At 43.2% G+C, this 22,647-nt stretch overlaps 1 protein-coding gene across 3 annotated transcripts in view; it reads left to right on the plus strand.

The window, feature by feature from the left end:
* The window catches only part of LOC124049083 (high affinity cAMP-specific and IBMX-insensitive 3',5'-cyclic phosphodiesterase 8B-like), a 101,432-nt gene that overhangs the window by 23,470 nt on the left and 55,315 nt on the right, over positions 1 to 22,647 (plus strand). For 2 of the 3 annotated variants that reach the window (XM_046370426.1, XM_046370425.1), the window contains exons 2-3: positions 4,943 to 4,999; positions 15,546 to 15,736. In XM_046370426.1, coding sequence (XP_046226382.1) covers positions 4,943 to 4,999; positions 15,546 to 15,736 — 248 coding nt within the window. Of the gene's footprint in view, positions 1 to 4,247; positions 4,505 to 4,942; positions 5,000 to 15,545; positions 15,737 to 22,647 lie in introns of those variants that run through there. The other variant, XM_046370427.1, reaches the window with a different exon arrangement.

The raw sequence follows: 22,647 nt of genomic DNA on the forward strand, positions 1-22,647 counted from the left end.
TTATGGTTAAGGGTTAGGGTTAGGGGTTACTTATGGTTACATGTTATAAGGTTAGGGTTTAGGATTAAGGTTAGAGTGTTAGGGTAAATAGGATTTTGAATGGGAATACATTTAAATCACACAAGTATAGTAAAACAAACGTTGCATGTGTTTGTGTGTGCGTGTTAAAATGGCCTCACCCAGCAGTAGCAGTCAGTCAGATGATTCTGAGTGTATGAGTATAACTGGTTGTACTTTAAGGGACAAGACTGTGGAAAATGACTCTGCTGTGTTTAGGGAATTTAACCCTCATTGTATTCCCAATTCCTGGTTCCTCTGTTACTTCACTTCTGTGAATTACTGGGACAATTTATAAACGTTCTTGGTCCCTAATGCTTAATTCATACTGTGGTCTCATTAGGACTTACTACATGTTGATAAGTGTCTTGTTTTGCAGACCATGGAGAGTGTTATCTAAGTGTGTCAAGGCCGTAATTCCCCAGTTAGATCACACTGCATGGTAAGAAGACATTGGATAATGTTACTTCCATTATGGCTCACAGTCAGTAAGTCCCTCAAAGTCTGTTCATCATGATGAAGAACATGAATAATGAGAGACTTTTAATCATATTAGAATAAAATAGAGATATTCAGTGCTTCATTTCAACATGTGGTGAGAAAAATTGAAATTTTACCCAGTCGTTCAACTGATTGTTACAGAAGCGTATTCTCTGCTTTTCAGAAGCCTAAGATATTGGTCATATATTTCTATGGAAATGGAAGGTATGGTTGGTTGGTAGCTGATACTGTAGTTAGAGCAGGTAAACCCATAATGAGCAGTATGTACTGTATGTAAGTTACTCACTGAGTCTCACTGCATTTGTTTTCTGTTGTTCAACTGAATGTTGTCCTGAATGCAGAAAGAGAGAGATGTGTACCCGTTGTTCAACTGAATGTTGTCCTGAATGCATAAAGAGAGAGAGATGTGTACCTGTTGTTCAACTGAATGTTGTCCTGAATGCAGAAAGAGAGAGATGTGTACCCGTTGTTCAACTGAATGTTGTCCTGAATGCAGAAAGAGAGAGATGTGTACCTGTTGTTCAACTGAATGTTGTCCTGAATGCAGAAAGAGAGAGATGTGTACCCGTTGTTCAACTGAATGTTGTCCTGAATGAAGAAAGAGAGAGATGTGTACCCGTTGTTCAACTGAATGTTGTCCTGAATGCAGAAAGAGAGAGATGTGTACCCGTTGTTCAACTGAATGTTGTCCTGAATGCAGAAAGAGAGAGATGTGTACCCGTTGTTCAACTGAATGTTGTCCTGAATGCAGAAGAGAGAGATGTGTACCTGTTGTTTTGACATGTTATATGTGACCTAGGTATCTCCCTTTCCCTGTTGTTATGCTTATGGACACACACTACACACACACACACACACACACACACACACACACACACACACACACACACACACACACACACACACACACACACACACACACACACACACACACACACACACACACACACACACACACACACACACACACACACACACACACACACACGCACACAGGTAGATGGTACTCTTGCGTTCTCTGTTACAGTATGTACCTGGCCTCTTCTACATTCAGGACAGACAGGCAGGCAGGCAGACGAACAGGCAGGCAGGCAGACAGGTCTCAGCTACCAGGTGGTCTGATGAAAGGCTAAAAGAGAATTTGAAGTGGAAAGGATGCAAGGGTTTTTTGTTTTTGTGTGAGAGAATGTGTGTGCACGTGTCGTGTAATGTATATGTATGTGTGTTAAGGGGTTAGCTAATGTATCTGAGAGCTTTCAGGGTGCCATAGTCTTTTATCTGAGCCAGATTTGCAGCACACACAGACACACACACACAGCACTGTGGAAGAACATAGGCCATTGTTAGCTGTGGTGCATACTGAGAGAGGGGAAATGATTGGACACTACGTGAAAAGAGAGAGACCGAGAGAGAGAGGTAAATAAAAATAGGACAGGAATGGAAAGAGAGAGGGAGACATAGAGAGGAGGGAGGGAGGGATGGTTTAAAAGAGAGAGGTCATAGAGAGTTTTATGCTCAAGCCGTCACTGCTTCAGGCTCTCTATACACCCATCTATGCCCCTCACCGTCCTGCTACACCTACATAGTTCAGGCTCTCTATACACCCATCTATGCCCCTCACCGTCCTGCTACACCTACATAGTTCAGGCTCTCTATACACCCATCTATGCCCCTCACCGTCCTGCTACACCTACGTAGTTCAGGCTCTCTATACACCCATCTATGCCCCTCACCGTCCTGCTACACCTACGTAGTTCAGGCTCTCTATACACCCATCTATGCCCCTCACCGTCCTGCTACACCTACATAGTTCAGGCTCTCTATACACCCATCTATGCCCCTCACCGTCCTGCTACACCTACGTAGTTCAGGCTCTCTATACACCCATCTATGCCCCTCACCCCTGCTACACCTACGTAGTTCAGGCTCTATACACCCATCTATGCCCCTCACCGTCCTGCTACACCTACATAGTTCAGGCTCTCTATACACCCATCTATGCCCCTCACCGTCCTGCTACACCTACATAGTTCAGGCTCTCTATACACCCATCTATGCCCCTCACCGTCCTGCTACACCTACATCGTTCAGGCTCTCTATACACCCATCTATGCCCCTCACCGTCCTGCTACACCTACATAGTTCAGGCTCTCTATACACCCATCTATGCCCCTCACCGTCCTGCTACACCTACATAGTTCAGGCTCTCTATACACCCATCTATGCCCCTCACCATCCTGCTACACCTACATAGTTCAGGCTCTCTATACACCCATCTATGCCCCTCACCGTCCTGCTACACCTACATAGTTCAGGCTCTCTATACACCCATCTATGCCCCTCACCGTCCTGCTACACCTACGTAGTTCAGGCTCTCTATACACCCATCTATGCCCCTCACTGTCCTGCTACACCTACGTAGTTCAGGCTCTCTATACACCCATCTATGCCCCTCACCGTCCTGCTACACCTACATAGTTCAGGCTCTCTATACACCCATCTATGCCCCTCACCGTCCTGCTACACCTACGTAGTTCAGGCTCTCTATACACCCATCTATGCCCCTCACCGTCCTGCTACACCTACATAGTTCAGGCTCTCTATACACCCATCTATGCCCCTCACCGTCCTGCTACACCTACATAGTTCAGGCTCTCTATACACCCATCTATGCCCCTCACCGTCCTGCTACACCTACATAGTTCAGGCTCTCTATACACCCATCTATGCCCCTCACCGTCCTGCTACACCTACATAGTTCAGGCTCTCTATACACCCATCTATGCCCCTCACCGTCCTGCTACACCTACATAGTTCAGGCTCTCTATACACCCATCTATGCCCCTCACCGTCCTGCTACACCTACATAGTTCAGGGACCAGAGGAGGCACAGCGACAGAGACTGGGACAGCGACAGGGACAGAGATGCAGACAGGAACAGGGACAGGCACGGAGACGGGGACAGGGCACAGAGATGGGGACAGGAACGGGGACAGGGACAGAGGTGGTGACAGGAACGGGGACGAGCACAGAGACGGGCACGGAGAAGGGGACAGCGACAGGGACAGAGACTGGGACAGGGCACAGAGACCTAATGAGCTCGTTGTTGGTAATAATCACCATACAACATTGGCCATACATCAGATCCTAACTAACATCCAACAAACACAAACAACCCCTCAGCCATCTGATGTGACCGCAGCAGACCAGAGCTGGCCCCACTCAACTCTGTAAGGGGGGCCAAATGGGACAATTAACTCACAGCTAGTGAGTCATTGAGCTGTGACGATGATGACATAAGCAGTTAATGACTGATGTCCAAAGAGGCACAGAGACAGATATGGGTCATTTTGACATTCTGCATATGTAGAGACTTGTCAACTCGATCATATTGGGTGAGGTATTGGTGTGAGATGTCATTGCCTGTGATGTTATGTACTGTACATGTCATTTTCGAAGCTGTGTTAGCTACAGTCTATCAACAGTGTTAGTACTGCTCCTCCACATGGCATTAATGCCATACACCTGTCTGTCTGCATCCAGCCAGTACAGCCCTTAATACTCTGTAAATAGGCTTGTAATGGACCTGCTCTTGCTGCGTCACTAATACGTTGTGTACGTGTGTGTCTGAGTGTGGAACGTCCTAGGCCGCTCCGTTATTCAACAGTTCAGTAGCCAGAAATCCTTCCTGCTAGGTGATACAGTAACAGGGTTCAGTAAGCTAAAGAAGGTTTTCCCGGGAATGTGGAGCTTTTGTCTTTTACTGAGGAATACCTGCCTATGCATTTACCTACAGTATGGAGTATTAATGGGTTGAGACCATCAGAGAGAGAGAGAGAGAGAGAGAGAGAGAGAGAGAGAGAGAGAGAGAGAGAGAGGAGGAGGAAAAGCAATAGCGAGAGAGAGGTGCAGGGCATGTATGGTACTCGAAGGAGAGGGTAAAATGGTAAGCAGTGCTCTGTTTCTCTGTTTTCTACATTTCAGTTTTTACTTCTGCTCTCTCTTTGTTTACTCTTGGTGTTCATTGTTTTCTTGTTTTGTTTGAACATGAACTCATTCTCTCTCTCTCTCTCTCTCTCTCTCTCTCTCTCTCTCTCTCTCTCTCTCTCTCTCTCTCTCTCTCTCTCTCTCTTCTCTCTCTCTCTCTCTCTCTCTCTCTCTCTCTCTCTCTCTCTCTCCTCTCTCTCTCTCTCTCTCTCTCTCTCTCTCTCTCTCTCTCTCTCTCTCTCTCTCTCTCTCTCTCTCTCTCTCTCTCTTCTCTCTCTTCTCTCTCTCTCTCTCTCTCTCTCTCTCTCTCTCTCTCTCTCTCTCTCTTCTCTCTCTTCTCTCTCTCTTCTCTCTCTTCTCTCTCTCTCCTCTCTCTCTCTCTCTGGTTGTGTTCCAGGTATCAGCCACAGAAGAGTGTGTAGGACCTATGAGACTGACCCAAGAACCTATTCAGGTAAAACTGCACTCTACATTGTATTTCTCCTGATAATAGCATGCTCTAGTTTAGTGCCCACTCTCTGTCAATTATCAGGAGTCTGCTGTATTTTGTTATTCAGTGAAGTTACATGTTCAGGGGTAGAGCCCATCATGGGCAGTTTCTCTCTTCTTCAAGCTACAAGAGGTATTGGAGTGGTGGCCATTTTGATTGGCACGGAACAGGATGTGATTAGGAAGACTAATCAGAGTAATTTGCTATAATGACTTTTGGGGCCTGTAAATTTAAATTTCAGTCGTTTGGCATGCTGTTGCTCAGAGCTGCTAACAACCAGTCATTGTTAGTGTTCATAATCCCAGAATTAAACTGGGTTATAAATGCATAAAACAAGCAGATCAAATAATGTTACTTTCACGTACATTTTGTATTAAGAATTCAGATATTTTTTATATGAAAACACAAGTAGTTGAATATTGGAATGTATTTAGAAATAAGCTTGGAAAGTATTGGCATGTAAATGAAAATACTCAAATACATTCCTATGCATTATATAACCCAGGTATTTGAAATCATTTTTGAAATAAGTAGTTGAAAATACTTTGAAATAGTAGGCTATTTATAGGAAATTATTTTAAAATACTTCCAATAGAAGTAGTTGATTCCATCCACATTATTTGAAAATACTAAAATATACAGAAAATAAGCATTTAAATAACACATAATCAAATACATATATTTGAAGCCAGGTCTGTAAACAAGTCCCACGAGGCACCCACTGGTTAAATCAACGTGTGAAATAGACGTTGAATTGTCGTCTGTGTCCAAAGGAGTATCTCTATCTACATAAAATGTGACTGTGTCTATATCTCTATGGGATGTGATCTAGCTGTATCTGAATGGGATGTGATCTATCATTGCAGGGTGTTTTTAAGGACACACCACATGACACAACATGGCATAAGGACAATTATTTAATTTTTTATTTCACCTTTATTTAACCAGGTAGGCTAGTTGAGAACACCTTTATTTAACCAGGTAGGCTTTAAACACAGGTAGGCTAGTTGAGAACACCTTTATTTAACCAGGTAGGCTAGTTGAGAACACCTTTATTTAACCAGGTAGGCTAGTTGAGAACACCTTTATTTAACCAGGTAGGCTAGTTGAGAACACCTTTATTTAACCAGGTAGGCTAGTTGAGAACACCTTTATTAACCAGTTGAGAACACCTTTATTTAACCAGGTAGGCTAGTTGAGAACACCTTTATTTAACCAGGTAGGCTAGTTGAGAACAAGTTCTCATTTGCAACTGCGACCTGGCCAAGATAAAGCATAGCAGTGTGAACAGTCAACACAGAGTTACACATGGAGTAAACAATTAACAAGTCAATAACACAGTAGAAAAAAGAGTCTATATACATTGTGTGCAAAAGGCATGAGGAGGTAGGCGAATAATTACAATTTTGCAGATTAACACTGGAGTGATAAATGATTAGATGATGATTATGTACAGGTAGAGATATTGGTGTGCAAAAGAGCAGAAAAGTAAATAAATAAAAACAGTATGGGGATGAGGTAGGTGAAAATGGGTGGGCTATTTACCGATAGACTATGTACAGCTGCAGCGATCGGTTAGCTGCTCAGATAGCAGATGTTTGAAGTTGGTGAGGGAGATAAAAGTCTCCAACTTCAGCAATTTTTGCAATTCGTTCCAGTCACAGGCAGCAGAGAACTGGAACGAAAGGCGGCCAAATGAGGTGTTGACAGCGCGTTTATATAACACTTTGTGTCACGACTTCTGCCGAAGTCGTTGCCTCTCCTTGTTCGGGCGGTGCTCGGCGTTCGACGTCACCGGTCTTCTAGCCATCATTGATCCTTTTTTCATTTTCCATTGGTTTTGTCTTGTCCTCCCACACACCAGTTTTCTATCCCATTCATTACCTGTTGTGTATTTAACCCTCTGTTTCCCCTCATGTCTTTGTCAGAGATTGATTTGTTGTCAGTGTAGTGTGATTGTTTGTATAGGTGCGCGTCGGGTCCTCGTACCCATGTTTTGTTTTGTTTGTACATTTATTGTTACGGAGCATACTCTTGGAACTTTATTAAAAGACTCCATATTTACACTCCATTTGACTCTCCTGCGCCTGACTTCCCTGCCACCTATTACACCTATGCGTGACACTTTGAACCTAATAGAAGTGTGTGGGTGGAGGTTCTAGTGTCCAGGCCTTGTGTAGAGAGCTGAGACAGGTTTTAGTTGTACAGTGACCAGCTGCTAGCTGGGGTTAATGATGTGGTTGGGGCATGTGTGTCCTGTGGATTGGGATTAAGGCAGTGTGAGCTTTTTAGAAGGCCAGATTAGCTCCCAGGCTCCTTATACTGTTGTGTAACTAAGGAAAGGGAGAGTTATTTACTCAAGGTCAGGGGTGTGTTCTGTTTGTTGTGAAACAGTCAATCTAGACATAGGTCTCTGTTTTGTACCTTCTTTGTCATTGCACTTGATTGAGAAATGGAATAGTCCCAAAAGTGCAAACCTCGCCCATCATCTGGCCGGCTTAATCAAACACTCAAAAGTATTTGAAAGAAAGGTCATACTGAAATGCTCTACCCCGCATCTATTCCCCTTTATTGTGCCAAATAAAACTCATCCAAACCTCATCCATCCCTACAGCCCTCATTCAAACCTCATATCCAGCCCGAGTCCATTCTTCTCTATCAGGCTGTGTAAGAGCGTCTGCAGGAGGCCCCATACAGCCCTCAACACACGCTCCATAAAAACATTGAACTACACTCCTAAAGCAGTAGAGCGCACACACTCGAAGAGTCACGCACACACACACAGACACACGCAAGGGAGCACACGCACACACACAGTCACACACTTTACTGTCCTCCCTCCTCCCTTTTTACCTCCCTCCCACTAGAACAGACAGAGAAAAAGAGATGAAAAGAGAAAGAGAGAAAGTCTTTGGAAGAGAGAGTTCCATGCTAAAAGTTTCCTCCTGACGTTGACCATTTCCTCTGAGCCCTGGAAAGACTCTGTAGCTCATTTCTGCACACTGTCACAGTACTTTGCCCATATCAGAGAAATGATTTACCAGAGGGCTCAGAGGGTGTACTGTAGTTGACTATAGGCTGTATAAGACAGTAGCCCGGCATTTCCCAAACCATTGGTCGCAACACCATACGGGTTTGCCTTATTTGAAAATGGGATCAGGAGAGAATCTCAGAAAATTACAATAATTGCGCTTGGTTCATAGAACCGGGGTTACATCAGTAACCTCCAATAGCTGGAAGATGCGGTTGTAATAAACAGTGGTTTCTGTTTTATTCCTACAAATGTGACTTTTGAATGGTTTAACTTTTTACTGCAGTGGGTTAAATCAGGGTCACACAGAGTGATTCTTGGTAGTCTTAAACAAATCTACTTTGAAACTAAAGTATACACGTCACACACATGGTTATGGGCTTAAAAAGAGGAAGAGACCTGTACCATGTCAGATATAGAGTTGAAATGTACTTTGAGTTTATATCCCAATATTACACTTTATACACTGTACATCACAGAAGGCTGAAATATAATAAAACCGTTTGACATATAAACACCAGATTTTCAACGTACATTTAAAAAAAAATGTTTATTAATTATGAACTATATGAATAACATTCAACCCATGAAGCCACTAGGTAATTTAACTGCAAAAAAGGTATGCTATGCTATTATGACCCCCATCACTGAAAAGATAAGACTCTCAGGAACACATGTGTCTTCTGTTTCCCTCTACAATGACCACAAGCTGTTCAAGACTCATTAGAACAGAGTGGACAGGACCAGCCACTAAATCAGAGGGGGAAAAGAACCTCATCAATGATGACACTGAAGATCATACAAAATGATTGCCTGATGGTCTTCTGAACATCCCAATACCTTTCTGATGCATTTCAGTTACTTCCAACCATACTTCATTCAGATTGAATACTGTCAAAAGTACGGTCAGGCTGATTTGTAATAGACTGTCATAGCCCCAAAGTAAACATTGGCCTTTGATTACATCACTATTTTTACATGGTGGTGTCGCACATTTAAAAAAAATCAAAATCGAGTCGCGGGCCAACACGTTTGGGACCCCTGCAGTAGTGCTCTTACTTTGGACTGGGAATTTAAGAAACCATCTCGAGAAACACAACCGCCACCTGAAAACACAGGGGAAGCATTTACATAGTGTTTTGGAGGTGAGGAGTAAACCATGCCTATTAGGAATGATCCATTGATCAATCCATCAGATTGATGATTTGGAAAGGAGATGAAGGAGACATAGTAGGTCTCTATAAAGTAGAATCTTAATTTGAGACAGTTTGCTACAGTAGGAAAATAATCCTGCAGCAACAGGAAATGTGAATTATTGTGTGGATTATAATTAATGGACATTTTTGTATGCCTTGGTTCTACATAAAGAGGAGTCACACTAGCAAGACTTGGTCTAAAGCCAGTCAGCTAGATGTTGCATATCTCTCTCTCTCTCTCTCTCTCTCTCTCTCTCTCTCTCTCTCTCTCTCTCTCTCTCTCTCTCTCTCTCTCTCTCTCTCTCTCTCTCTCTCTCTCTCTCTCTCTCTCTACCTCTACCTCTCTCTCTACCTCTCTCTCTACCTCTACCTCTCTCTCTACCTCTACCTCTCTCTCTCTCTCTCTACCTCTACCTCTCTCTCTACCTCTCTCTCTACCTCTACCTCTCTCTCTACCTCTACCTCTCTCTCTCTCTACCTCTACCTCTCTCTCTCTCTCTCTCTCTCTACCTCTCTCCTCTCTCTCTCTCTCTCTCTCTCTCTCTCTCTCTCTCTCTCTCTCTCTCTCTCTCTCCCCTACCTCTCTCCCTCTCTGAGCCTCAGCCTCCTGTCTGTTCCGTATGTTCATCCCTAGAGAGCATGCCGCTAGGTTCGATTCCAGGGAAAGTCCATAAGTAAAATATATACATGCATGACTAAGTCGCTTAGGGTAAAAGCTTCTGCTAAATGACATATAAACTCAGCAAAAAAATAAACTTCCCTTTTTCAGGACTCTGTCTTTGAAAGATAATTCGTAAAAATCCAAATAACTTCACAGATCTTCATTGTAAACGGTTCAAACACTGTTTCCCATGCTTGTTCAATGAACCATAAACAATTAATGAACATGCTCCTGTGGAACAGTCATTAAGACACTAACAGCTTACAGAAGGTAGGCAATTAAGGTCACAGTTATGAAAACGCAGGACACTAAAGAGGCCTTTCTACTGACTGAAAAACACCAAAAGAAAGATGCCCAGGGTCCCTGCTCATCTGCGTGAACGTGCCTTATGCATGCTGCAAGGAGGCATGAGGACTGCAGATATGGCCCGGGCAATAAAGTGTAATGTCCGTTCTGTGAGACGCCTAAAACAGCGCTACAGGGAAACAGGATGGACAGCTGATCGTCCGCACATCCGAACATCACACCCCTCGGGACAGGTACAGGATGGCAACAACAACTGCCCGAGTTACACTAGGAACGCACAATCCCTTCATCAGTGCTCAGACTGTCCATAATAGGCTGAGAGAGGCTGGACTGAGGGCTTGTAGGCCTGTTGTAAGGCAGGTCCTCACCAGACATCACCGGCAACAACATCGCCTATGGGCACAAACCCACCGTCACTGGATCAGACAGGACTGGCAAAAAGTGCTCTTCTATGATGAGTCTGGGTTTTGTCTCACAAACAGGGGTGATGGTTGGATTCGTGTTTATTGTCGAAGGAATGAGCGTTACATATCTCCCTCGCTAGCTTTAAGCACCAGCTGTCAGAGCAAATCAAATCAAATCAAATCAAATTTTATTGTCACATACACATGGTTAGCAGATGTTAATGCGAGTGTAGCGAAATGCTTGTGCTTCTAGTTCCGACAATGCAGTGATAACCAACAAGTAATCTAACTAACAATTCCAAAACTACTGTCTTATACACAGTGTAAGGGGATAAGGAACATGTACATAAGGATATATGAATGAGTGATGGTACAGAGCAGCATACAGTAGATGGTATCGAGTACAGTATATACATATGAGATGAGTGTGTAGACAAAGTAAACAAAGTGGCATAGTTAAAGTGGCTAGTGATACATGTGTTACATAAGGATGCAGTCGATGATGTAGAGTACAGTATATACATATGCATATGAGATGAATAATGTAGGGTAAGTAACATTATATAAGGTAGCATTGTTTAAAGTGGCTAGTGATATATTTACATCATTTCCCATCAATTCCCATTATTAAAATGGCTGGAGTTGGGTCAGTGTCAATGACAGTGTGTTGGCAGCAGCCACTCAGTGTTAGTGGTGGCTGTTTAACAGTCTGATGGCCTTGAGATAGAAGCTGTTTTTCAGTCTCTCGGTCCCAGCTTTGATGCACCTGTACTGACCTCGCCTTCTGGATGATAGCGGGGTGAACAGGCAGTGGTTCGGGTGGTTGATGTCCTTGATGATCTTTATGGCCTTCCTGTAACAACGGGTGGTGTAGGTGTCCTGGAGGGCAGGTAGTTTGCCCCCGGTGATGCGTTGTGCAGACCTCACTACCCTCTGGAGAGCCTTACGGTTGAGGGCGGAGCAGTTGCCGTACCAGGCGGTGATACAGCCCGCCAGGATGCTCTCGATTGTGCATCTGTAGAAGTTTGTGAGTGCTTTTGGTGACAAGCCAAATTTCTTCAGTCTCCTGAGGTTGAATAGGCGCTGCTGCGCCTTCTTCACGACGCTGTCAGTGTGAGTGGACCAATTTAGTTTGTCTGTGATGTGTATGCCGAGGAACTTAAAACTAGCTACCCTCTCCACTACTGCTCACAGATCACTGCACCTGTACATAGCCCATCTGTAAACAGCCCATCTATCTACCTACCTCATCCCCATACAGAATTTATTTATTTATCTTGCTCCTTTGCACCCCAATATCTCTACTTGCACATTTATCTTCTGCACATCTACCATTCCAGTGTTTAATTGCTATATTACTTCGCCACCATGGCCTATTTTTTGCCTTACCTCTCTTATCTTACCTCATTTGAACATGCTGTATATAGACCTTTTCTACTGTATGTTTGTTTATTCCATGTGTAACTCTGTGTTGTTGTATGTGTCGAATTGCTATGCTTTATCTTGGCCAGGTCGCAGTTGCAAATGAGAACTTGTTCTCAACTAGCCTACCTGTCACAGCTGTTGAAGAAAGAACTGGACCAAGGTGCAGCGTAGTGAGCGTACATACATTTAATAGTTGATGACGCCAACAAAACAATACCAAAACAAACCGTGAAGCTCAAGGCTATGTGCCAACAAACAAAGTTCCCACAAACACAGGTGGGAAAAAGGGTACCTAAGTATGGTTCCCAACCAGAGACAACGATAGACAGCTGTCCCTGATTGAGAACCATACCCGGCCAAAACCTAGAAATAGAAAATCATGGAAGTACAAAACAGAATGCCTACCCCAACTCACGCCCTGACCAAACCAAATAGAGGCATAAAAAGGATCGTGACAGTACCCTCCCCAAAGGTGCGGACTCCGGCTGCAAAACCTAAACCTATAGGTAAGGGTCTGGGTGGGCATTTATCCGCGGCGGCGGCTCAGGTGCGGGTCCCTCGCTGCCGACCCCGGACTGGGCACCCTAGTTGAGGGCTCCGGACTGGGGGGCGTCGCTGGAGGCTCCGGACTGGAGGGCGACCCTGGAGGCTCCGTACTGGAGGGCAACTCGGAAGGCTCCGGACTGGAGAGCGTCGCTGGAAGGTCCGGGCTGTAGGCCGTCTCTGGAGGCTCCGGCCTGGGCGCAGGCACAGGACTAACCAGGCTGGGGAGACACACTGGATACCTGGCTCTGGGAACAGGTACAGGACTCACCAGACTGCGGAGACATACAGGAGGCCTTTTCCTTGGCCGAGACACCAGATACACTGGGCCGTGGAGGCGCACTGGCGGTCTCGATTGCAGAGCTGGCACCACCCGTTCTGGCTGGATGCCCGCTTTCACCCGGCAAATGCGGGACGCTGGCACCGAGCACACCACATCTCCTCCCATGTCCATTACTCCTTTTTACCATGCTGCTTGGTCCGTTGGTGGTGGGAAGTTCTGTCACGGCTGTTGAAGGAAGAACTGGACCAAGGTGCAGCGTGGTGAGCGTACATACTTTTAATAATAGAAGTAGCCAACAAAACAATAAACAATACCAAAACCAACCGTGAAGCTTAAGGCTATGTGCCATCAAACAAAGTTAACTTCCCACAAACACAGGTGGGAAAAAGGGTACCTAAGTATGGTTCCCAATCAGAGACAATGATAGACAGCTGTCCTTGATTGAGAACCATACCCGGCCAAAACATAGAATTAGAAAATCATAGAAACACAAAACATAGAATGCCCACCCTAACTCACACCCTGACCAAACCAAAATAGAGACATAAAAAGGATCTCATTGCAGGCAATCTCAACACTGTGCGTTACAGGGAAGACATCCTCTTCCCTCATGTGGTACCCTTCCTGCAGGCTCATACTGACATTACCCTCCAGCATGACAATTCCACCAGCCATATTGCTCGACCCCCCCCTCCCCCTTCGTTCAGGGACACATTATTACATTTATGTTGGTCACATGTCTGTGGAACTTGTTCAGTTTATGTCTCAGTTGTTGAATCTTATGTTCATACAAATATTTACACGTTATGTTTGCTGAAAATAAACGCAGTTGACAGTGAGATGACGTTTGTTTTTTTGATGAGTTTATTATTATTATTATATGTAAATCACTTAAGGAAACCACTGTGACTCATCAATATTACGTGGTTGTACATACATACTACTTAGCAGGTATGATAAAGGTCATCTTGAACCACATCCACTTTGGAGGCAGTGGGATCAGGTATGTCACATACTGTATGTGTCTGTGTTGCCAAGCGTGCAACACACACAGAGCCGTGCGTACGTGTGGCGACCCCTGTCTGGCCCGTGTGTGGGTGCAGGGCGGGTAGGCATCAGGTGTGTGTGTGTGTGTGTGTGTGGAATGTCACACAGCAGCTCCATGGTTACACAGAGCAGAACCATGGTTCCACAGCCCTGGTCGGGATCAAACGGTGTAGACCTTTCACAGCCTCCTACCAATGCCAGCTTCTTCTTCTCCCGCTCTCATCTTCCTTTCGTCTCCTCCATCCTTTGCTCCCTTCTTTTCTTCATGCCCCTGCCAGTCTGTCCTGTCAGCAGCAGCGCATGACTGGCGAGGCGGCTCCCTTTAATCCGTTCTCCTCTCTTCTTGCTCTCTCTGTTTCTCTTTATATACCTCTGAGCTGTGTAAACAAGTCCATCCATTCTTCTCTCTTGTCTCGTACTGCTCTTCTAAGTATAGGTAAAGCTTCCATACAAGATGAAGAGTTCAGGCCAGACACCTGTTGGTGTGAAATACAGCTCTCATCAATCATCAATAAACTACCATCTACCTGGCTCCTGGGTACTCTTCTTAAGGAACAATAGAAGGCTTTCATTGGACGAGGAAATTCCTGGGAAAGTGGTGTGAAGCTGTGTCGTTGAACTATTAAGTGCTGTACCGTATATCAGCACCTCACAAGCACTGATAAGCTTATTTGTCTACCGGTCCTAGCTTCATGTTTGTATAATCAGCTATGTTTTGTCAGCAAGCTACCTTTGTCAGGTAAGAGATATTTCATACCATCTGCGTTCTCTCTCTCTTTCATTCTCTCTCTCTTTCTCTCTCTCTCTCGCTCTCATTCAATTTCAATTCAATTCAATTTAAGGCCTTTATTGGCATGGAAAACATATCTTAACATTGCCAAAGCAAGTGAAATAGATAATAAATAAAAATGATAAACAATAAAAATGAACAGTAAACATTACACACATAGAATTTCCTAAATAATAAAGAGATTTCAAATACAAATAAATAAATATGGGTTGTATTTACAATGGTCACAAATCTTGCTGCTGTGCTGGCACACTGGTATTTCACCCAGTAGATATGCTAGTTTATCAACATCGGGTTTGTTTGGATCTGGGTAATCTGAGGGAAATTTGAGTCTCTAATATAATCATACACATGGTAGGAGGTTGGGAAGTGCAGCTCAGTTTCCACCTCATTTTGTGGGCAGTGTGCACATAGCCTGTATTCTCTTGAGAGCCAGGTCTGCCTACGGCGGTCTTTCTTAATAGCAATGCTATGCCTACTGAGTGTACATAGTCAAAGTGTTCCTTAAGTTTGTGTCAGTCACAGTGGTCAGGTATTCTGCGTACACTCTGTTTAGGGTCAAATAGCATTCTAGTTTGTTCAGGGGTATTTTGTTCATTCTTTCCAATGTGTCAAGTAGTTATCTTTTTGTTTTCTCATGATTTGGTTTTGTCTAATTGTGTTGCTGTCCTGGGGCTCTGTGGGGTCTGTTTGTGGCTGAACCCCATGACCAGCTTGCTTAGGGGACTCTTTTCCAGGTTCATCTCTCTCTCTCAATCTCTCAATCTCTCTCTCTCTCTCTCTCTCTCAAAATCTCTCTCTCAATCTCTCTCTCTCCATCCCAGGTCCTGCTGGTGTTTGCGAAGGAGGATGGTCAGAGCGATGCCTTCTGGTGGGCGTGTGACCGGGCGGGTTTCAGGTGTAACATTGCCCGAACGCCCGAGTCCGCTGTCGAATGTTTCCTGGACAAGAACCACGAGATCGTGGTCATTGATGGACGCCACTCACAATACTTTGAGGCAGAGGCTGTCTGCCGGTGAGCTCAAACTGTTTGTCTGTCTGTCTGTCTGAAATTATGGTAACACAAACTGTCTGTCTATCTGTCTATCTGTCTGTCTGAGATTATGGTAATACAAACTGTCCGTCCGTCTGGTCTGGTCTGGTCTGGTCTGGTCTGGTCTGGTCTGGTCTGGTCTGTCTGTCTGTCTGTCTGTCTGAGACAATGGTAATACAAACTGTCTGTCTGTGGATATTATTTGATGTCTGGAAAAAAAAAATACATCTTTCCTTGGCTTACATACAGTAGAACAATACAAAATAGGCTATAAGTTCAAATAAAGATTCCAAAGCTGGATAATGAGCCAGAGCCCTTGATCCCTCAAAGAGCTAAACACACTCAAAAGTATACTCTGGTGTTTCAAGCATGTCTGTCTGTCTGTCTGTCTGTCTGAGACGATGGTAATACAAACTGTCTGTCTGTCTTTCTGTCTTTCTGTCTGTCTGTCTGTCTGTCTGTCTGAGATGATGGTAATACAAACTGCCTGTCTGTGTGTCTGAGATGATGGTAAGACAAACTGTCTGTCTGTGTGTCTGTCTGAGATGATGATAATACAAACTGCCTGTCTGTGTGTCTGAGATGATGGTAAGACAAACTGTCTGTCTGTGTGTCTGTCTGAGATGATGGTAATACAAACTGTCTGTCTGTGTGTCTGAGATGATGGTAATACAAACTGTCTGTCTGTCTGAGATGATGGTAATACAAACTGTCTGTCTGTGTGTCTGAGATGATGGTAATACAAACTGTCTGTGTGTCTGAGATGATGGTAATTCAAACTGTCTGTCTGTGTGTCTGAGATGATGGTAATACAAACTGTCTGTCTGTGTGTCTGAGATGATGGTAATACAAACTGTCTGTGTGTCTGAGATGAGGGTAATACAAACTGTCTGTGTGTCTGAGATGATGGTAATACAAACTGTCTGTCTGTGTGTCTGAGATGATGGTAATACAAACTGTCTGTCTGTGTGTCTGAGATGATGGTAATACAAACTGTCTGTGTGTCTGTCTGAGATGATGGTAATACAAACTGTCTGACTGTGTGTCTGAGATGATGGTAATACAAACTGTCTGTGTGTCTGTCTGAGATGATGGTAATACAAACTGTCTGTGTGTCTGAGATGATGGTAATACAAACTGTCTGTCTGTGTGTCTGAGATGAGGGTAATACAAACTGTCTGTGTGTCTGAGATGATGGTAATACAAACTGTCTGTGTGTGTGTCTGAGATGATGGTAATACAAACTGTCTGTGTGTGTGTCTGAGATGGTGGTAATACAAACTGTCTGTGTGTGTGTCTGAGATGATGGTAATTCAAACTGTCTGTGTGTCTGTCTGAGATGATGGTAATACAAACTCTCTGTCTGTGTGTCTGAGATGATGGTAATACAAACTGTCTGTGTGTCTGAGATGATGGTAATACAAACTCTCTGTCTGTGTGTCTGAGATGATGGTAATACAAACTGTCTGTCTGTGTGTCTGAGATGATGGTAATTCAAACTGTCTGTCTGTGTGTCTGAGATGATGGTAAAACAAACTGTCGGTGTGTGTGTCTGAGATGATGGTAATACAAACTGTCTGTCTGTGTGTCTGAGATGATGGTAATACAAACTGTCTGTCTGTGTGTCTGAGATGATGGTAATTCAAACTGTCTGTGTGTCTGTCTGAGATGATGGTAATACAAACTGTCTGTCTGTGTGTCTGAGATGATGGTAATACAAACTGTCTGTGTGTGTGTCTGAGATGATGGTAATACAAACTGTCTGTGTGTGTGTCTGAGATGATGGTAATACAAACTGTCTGTGTGTCTGAGATGATGGTAATAAAAACTGTCTGTGTGTCTGAGATGATGGTAATACAAACTGTCTGTGTGTGTGTGTCTGAGATGATGGTAATACAAACTGTCTGTGTGTCTGAGATGATGGTAATACAAACTGTCTGTCTGTGTGTCTGAGATGATGGTAATTCAAACTGTCTGTCTGTGTGTCTGAGATGATGGTAATACAAACTGTCTGTGTGTCTGTCTGAGATTATGGTAATACAAACTGTCTGTCTGTGTGTCTGAGATGATGGTAATACAAACTGTCTGTGTGTCTGTCTGAGATGATGGTAATACAAACTGTCTGTCTGTGTGTCTGAGATGATGGTAATTCAAACTGTCTGTCTGTGTGTCTGAGATGATGGTAATACAAACTGTCTGTGTGTCTGTCTGAGATTATGGTAATACAAACTGTCTGTCTGTGTGTCTGAGATGATGGTAATACAAACTGTCTGTGTGTCTGTCTGAGATGATGGTAATACAAACTGTCTGTCTGTGTGTCTGAGATGATGGTAATACAAACTGTCCGTCTGTGTGTATGAGATGATGGTAATACAAACTGTCTGTGTGTCTGAGATGAGGGTAATACAAACTGTCTGTGTGTCTGAGATGATGGTAATACAAACTGTCTGTCTGTGTGTCTGAGATGATGGTAATACAAACTGTCTGTCTGTGTGTCTGAGATGATGGTAATACAAACTGTCTGTGTGTCTGAGATGATGGTAATACAAACTGTCTGTGTGTCTGTCTGAGATGATGGTAATACAAACTGTCTGACTGTGTGTCTGAGATTATGGTAATACAAACTGTCTGTGTGTCTGTCTGAGATTATGGTAATACAAACTGTCTGTCTGTGTGTCTGAGATGATGGTAATACAAGCTGTCTGTGTGTCTGTCTGAGATGATGGTAATACAAACTGTCTGTCTGTGTGTCTGAGATGATGGTAATACAAACTGTCCGTCTGTGTGTCTGAGATGATGGTAATACAAACTGTCTGTGTGTCTGAGATGAGGGTAATACAAACTGTGTGTGTGTCTGAGATGATGGTAATACAAACTGTCTGTCTGTGTGTCTGAGATGATGGTAATACAAACTGTCTGTCTGTGTGTCTGAGATGATGGTAATACAAACTGTCTGTGTGTCTGAGATGATGGTAATACAAACTGTCTGTGTGTCTGTCTGAGATAATGGTAATACAAACTGTCTGACTGTGTGTCTGAGATGATGGTAATACAAACTGTCTGTGTGTCTGTCTGAGATGATGGTAATACAAACTGTCTGTCTGTGTGTCTGAGATGATGGTAATACAAACTGTCTGTCTGTGTGTCTGAGATGATGGTAATACAAACTGTCTGTCTGTGTGTATGAGATGATGGTAATACAAACTGTCTGTGTGTCTGAGATGATGGTAATACAAACTGTCTGTCTGTGTGTCTGAGATGATGGTAATACAAACTGTCTGACTGTGTGTCTGAGATGAGGGTAATACAAACTGTCTGTGTGTCTGAGATGATGGTAATACAAACTGTCTGTGTGTCTGAGATGATGGTAATACAAACTGTCTGTGTGTGTGTCTGAGATGATGGTAATACAAACTGTCTGTGTGTGTGTCTGAGATGATGGTAATACAAACTGTCTGTGTGTGTGTCTGAGATGATGGTAATACAAACTGTCTGTGTGTCTGAGATGATGGTAATACAAACTGTCTGTGTGTCTGAGATGATGGTAATACAAACTGTCTGTGTGTCTGTCTGAGATGATGGTAATACAAACTGTCTGTCTGTGTGTCTGAGATGATGGTAATTCAAACTGTCTGTGTGTCTGTCTGAGATGATGGTAATACAAACTGTCTGTCTGTGTGTCTGAGATGATGGTAATACAAAATGTCTGTGTGTCTGAGATGATGGTAATACAAACTGTCTGTGTGTCTGAGATGATGGTAATACAAACTGTCTGTGTGTGTGTCTGAGATGATGGTAAAACAAACTGTCGGTGTGTGTGTCTGAGATGATGGTAATACAAACTGTCTGTCTGTGTGTCTGAGATGATGGTAATACAAACTGTCTGTGTGTCTGTCTGAGATGATGGTAATACAAACTGTCTGTCTGTGTGTCTGAGATGATGGTAAAACAAACTGTCGGTGTGTGTGTCTGAGATGATGGTAATACAAACTGTCTGTGTGTCTGTCTGAGATGATGGTAATACAAACTGTCTGTCTGTGTGTCTGAGATGATGGTAATACAAACTGTCTGTGTGTCTGTCTGAGATTATGGTAATACAAACTGTCTGTCTGTGTGTCTGAGATGATGGTAATACAAACTGTCTGTGTGTCTGTCTGAGATGATGGTAATACAAACTGTCTGACTGTGTGTCTGAGATGATGGTAATACAAACTGTCTGTCTGTGTGTCTGAGATGATGGTAATACAAACTGTCTGTGTGTCTGTCTGAGATGATGGTAATACAAACTGTCTGTCTGTGTGTCTGAGATGATGGCAATTCAAACTGTCTGTCTGTGTGTCTGTCTGAGATGATGGTAATACAAACTGTCTGTCTGTGTGTCTGAGATGATGGTAATACAAACTGTCTGTGTGTCTGTCTGAGATGAGGGTAATACAAACTGTCTGTGTGTCTGAGATGATGGTAATACAAACTGTCTGTGTGTCTGTCTGAGATGAGGGTAATACAAACTGTCTGTGTGTCTGAGATGATGGTAATACAAACTGTCACACAGTTACTCTGACATCCAAGACATTCCTGGACAAAAATTATTCTACAGAATATATCATGCCTCTGTAGGCCTAACTGTTCGTTGTACTGTAAGTGAGATTCCGGCTCAATATAAGTCATTTAATGCTTAATCAACTCAATTGTTCTCTTATTGTGGCCCTGGTGGCACAAAGTAATCAAAGGTCTGTCTTCACAGAGAGGCTTGTGAAAATGGTCCCAACGGGGGACCGGTGTGTGTGTGTTTAAGGGGAAGGGGGTGTATCTGATCTCCATCAGCTAGGACTTGACAATGGTTAATCAAATCTCCCCATTTTTTTCTAAATTTTGCATGCCTTCTGAAACAACTGCAACTGTATATGCATTCGTAAATCAAGTCCTTTCTTGAGTTTGGCTCAGGGATGGAACAACTGTTCAGCATCTGAGCTTATGGTTGTTTGTGGGGGAAAGGGGTTGAGTGTGTGTGTGTGTGTTTCCCACATATTCTGCTGATTTTAGGGATAATATAGGATGAAACACAGTAAGCTAACAATCCTTTGCATGAACTGCCTATGTTATTCTGCATATTATTTGTTAATTATGGAAATGAAGATATGCAGGATTTTTAAAATACAGTACCAGTCAAAGTTTGGACACACCTACTCATTGAAGGGTTTTTCTTTATTTTTACTATTTCTAAGTTGTAGAATAATAGTGAAGACATCAAAACTATGAAATAACACATATGGAGTCATGTGTATTTGATATTTTACAAAGTTGCCACCCTTTGCCTTGATTACAGCTTTGCACACTCTTGGCATTCCCTCAACCAGCTTCATGAGGCATGCTTTTCCAACAGTCTTGAAGGAGTTCCCACATATGCTGAGCACTTGTTGGCTGCTTTTCCTTCACTCTGCTGTCCAACTCATCCCAAACCATCTCAATTAGGTTGAGGTCGGGGGATTGTGGAGGCCAGGTCATCTGTTGCAGCACCATCACTCTCCTTATTGGTCAAATAGCCCTTAGGAGGTATGTTTTGGGTCATTGTCCTGTTGAAAAACAAATGATAGTCCCACTAAGCACAAACCAGATGGGATGGCGAATCGCTGCAGAAGGCTGTGGTAGCCATGCTGGTTAAGTGTGCCTTGAATTCAAAATAAATCACAGACATTGTCACCAGCAAAGCACACCCACACCATCACATCTCCTCCATGCTTCACGACGGAAACCACACATGCAGAGATCATCCGTTCACCTACTCTGCATCTCACAAAGACACAGTGGTTGGAACCATAAATCAAAAATGTGGACTCATCTGACCAAAGGACAGATTTCCACCGGTTTAATGTCCATTGCTTATGTTTCTTGGCCGAAGCAAGTCTCTTCTTATTGGTGTCTTTTAGTTGTGGTTTCTTTGCAGCAATTCGACCATGAAGGCCTGATTCACGCAGTCTCCTCTGAACAGTTGATGTTGAGATGTGTCTTTTACTTGAACTCTGTGAAGCATTTATTTGGGCTGCAATCTGAGGTACAGTTAACTCTAATGAACTTCTGCCGCAGAGGTAACTCTGGATCTTCCTTTCCTGTGGCGGTCCTCATGAGAGCCAGTTTCATCATAGTGCTTGATTACTGCACTTGAAGAAACTTTCAAAGTTCTTGAAATGTTCCGGATTGACTGACCTTCATGTCTTAAAGTAATGATGGACTGTCGTTTCTCTTTGCTTATTTGAGCTATTCTTGCCATAATATGGACTTGGTCGTTGACCAAATAGGGCTATCTAATGTATACCTCCCCTACCATGTCACAACACAACTGATTGGCTCAAACACATTAAGAAGGAAAGAAATTCCACAAATTAACTTTTAACAAGGCACAACAGTTAATTTAAAGGCATTCCAGGTGACTACCTCGTGAAGCTGGTTTAGAGAATGCCAAGAGTGTGCAAAGTGTCATAAAGGCAAAGGGTGGCAACTTTTTTGATTACTACATGATTCCATATGTGTTATTTATTTTAATGTCTTCACAATTATTCTACAATGTAGAAAATAGTAAAAATTAAGAAAAACCCTTGAATGAGTAGGTGTGTCTAAACTTTTGAGTGGTACTGTATATAAATATATATTTACAGAAATATGTGGGGGATTGGAAATGATGCAGTCTACATTGATGGAAGCTACAATCTATCTGCAATATTAAAGCTGATCTATCTATCTGATCAATTGGCCTAGCTAGTTTCCCTACTTATAAGGACAAATTGAGTTACTTAACTTTCTCCACTTTCCAATCAGTCACTTCATTATTTATAGGTTAGTGTTAGAGGTCTCTATTAGTAGGATGCTACTTTCCACATCACGCACTGTTGACCTTT

This window comes from Oncorhynchus gorbuscha, linkage group LG11 (genome assembly GCF_021184085.1).
Source record: "Oncorhynchus gorbuscha isolate QuinsamMale2020 ecotype Even-year linkage group LG11, OgorEven_v1.0, whole genome shotgun sequence".
Classification (NCBI taxonomy): Eukaryota; Metazoa; Chordata; class Actinopteri; order Salmoniformes; family Salmonidae; genus Oncorhynchus; species Oncorhynchus gorbuscha.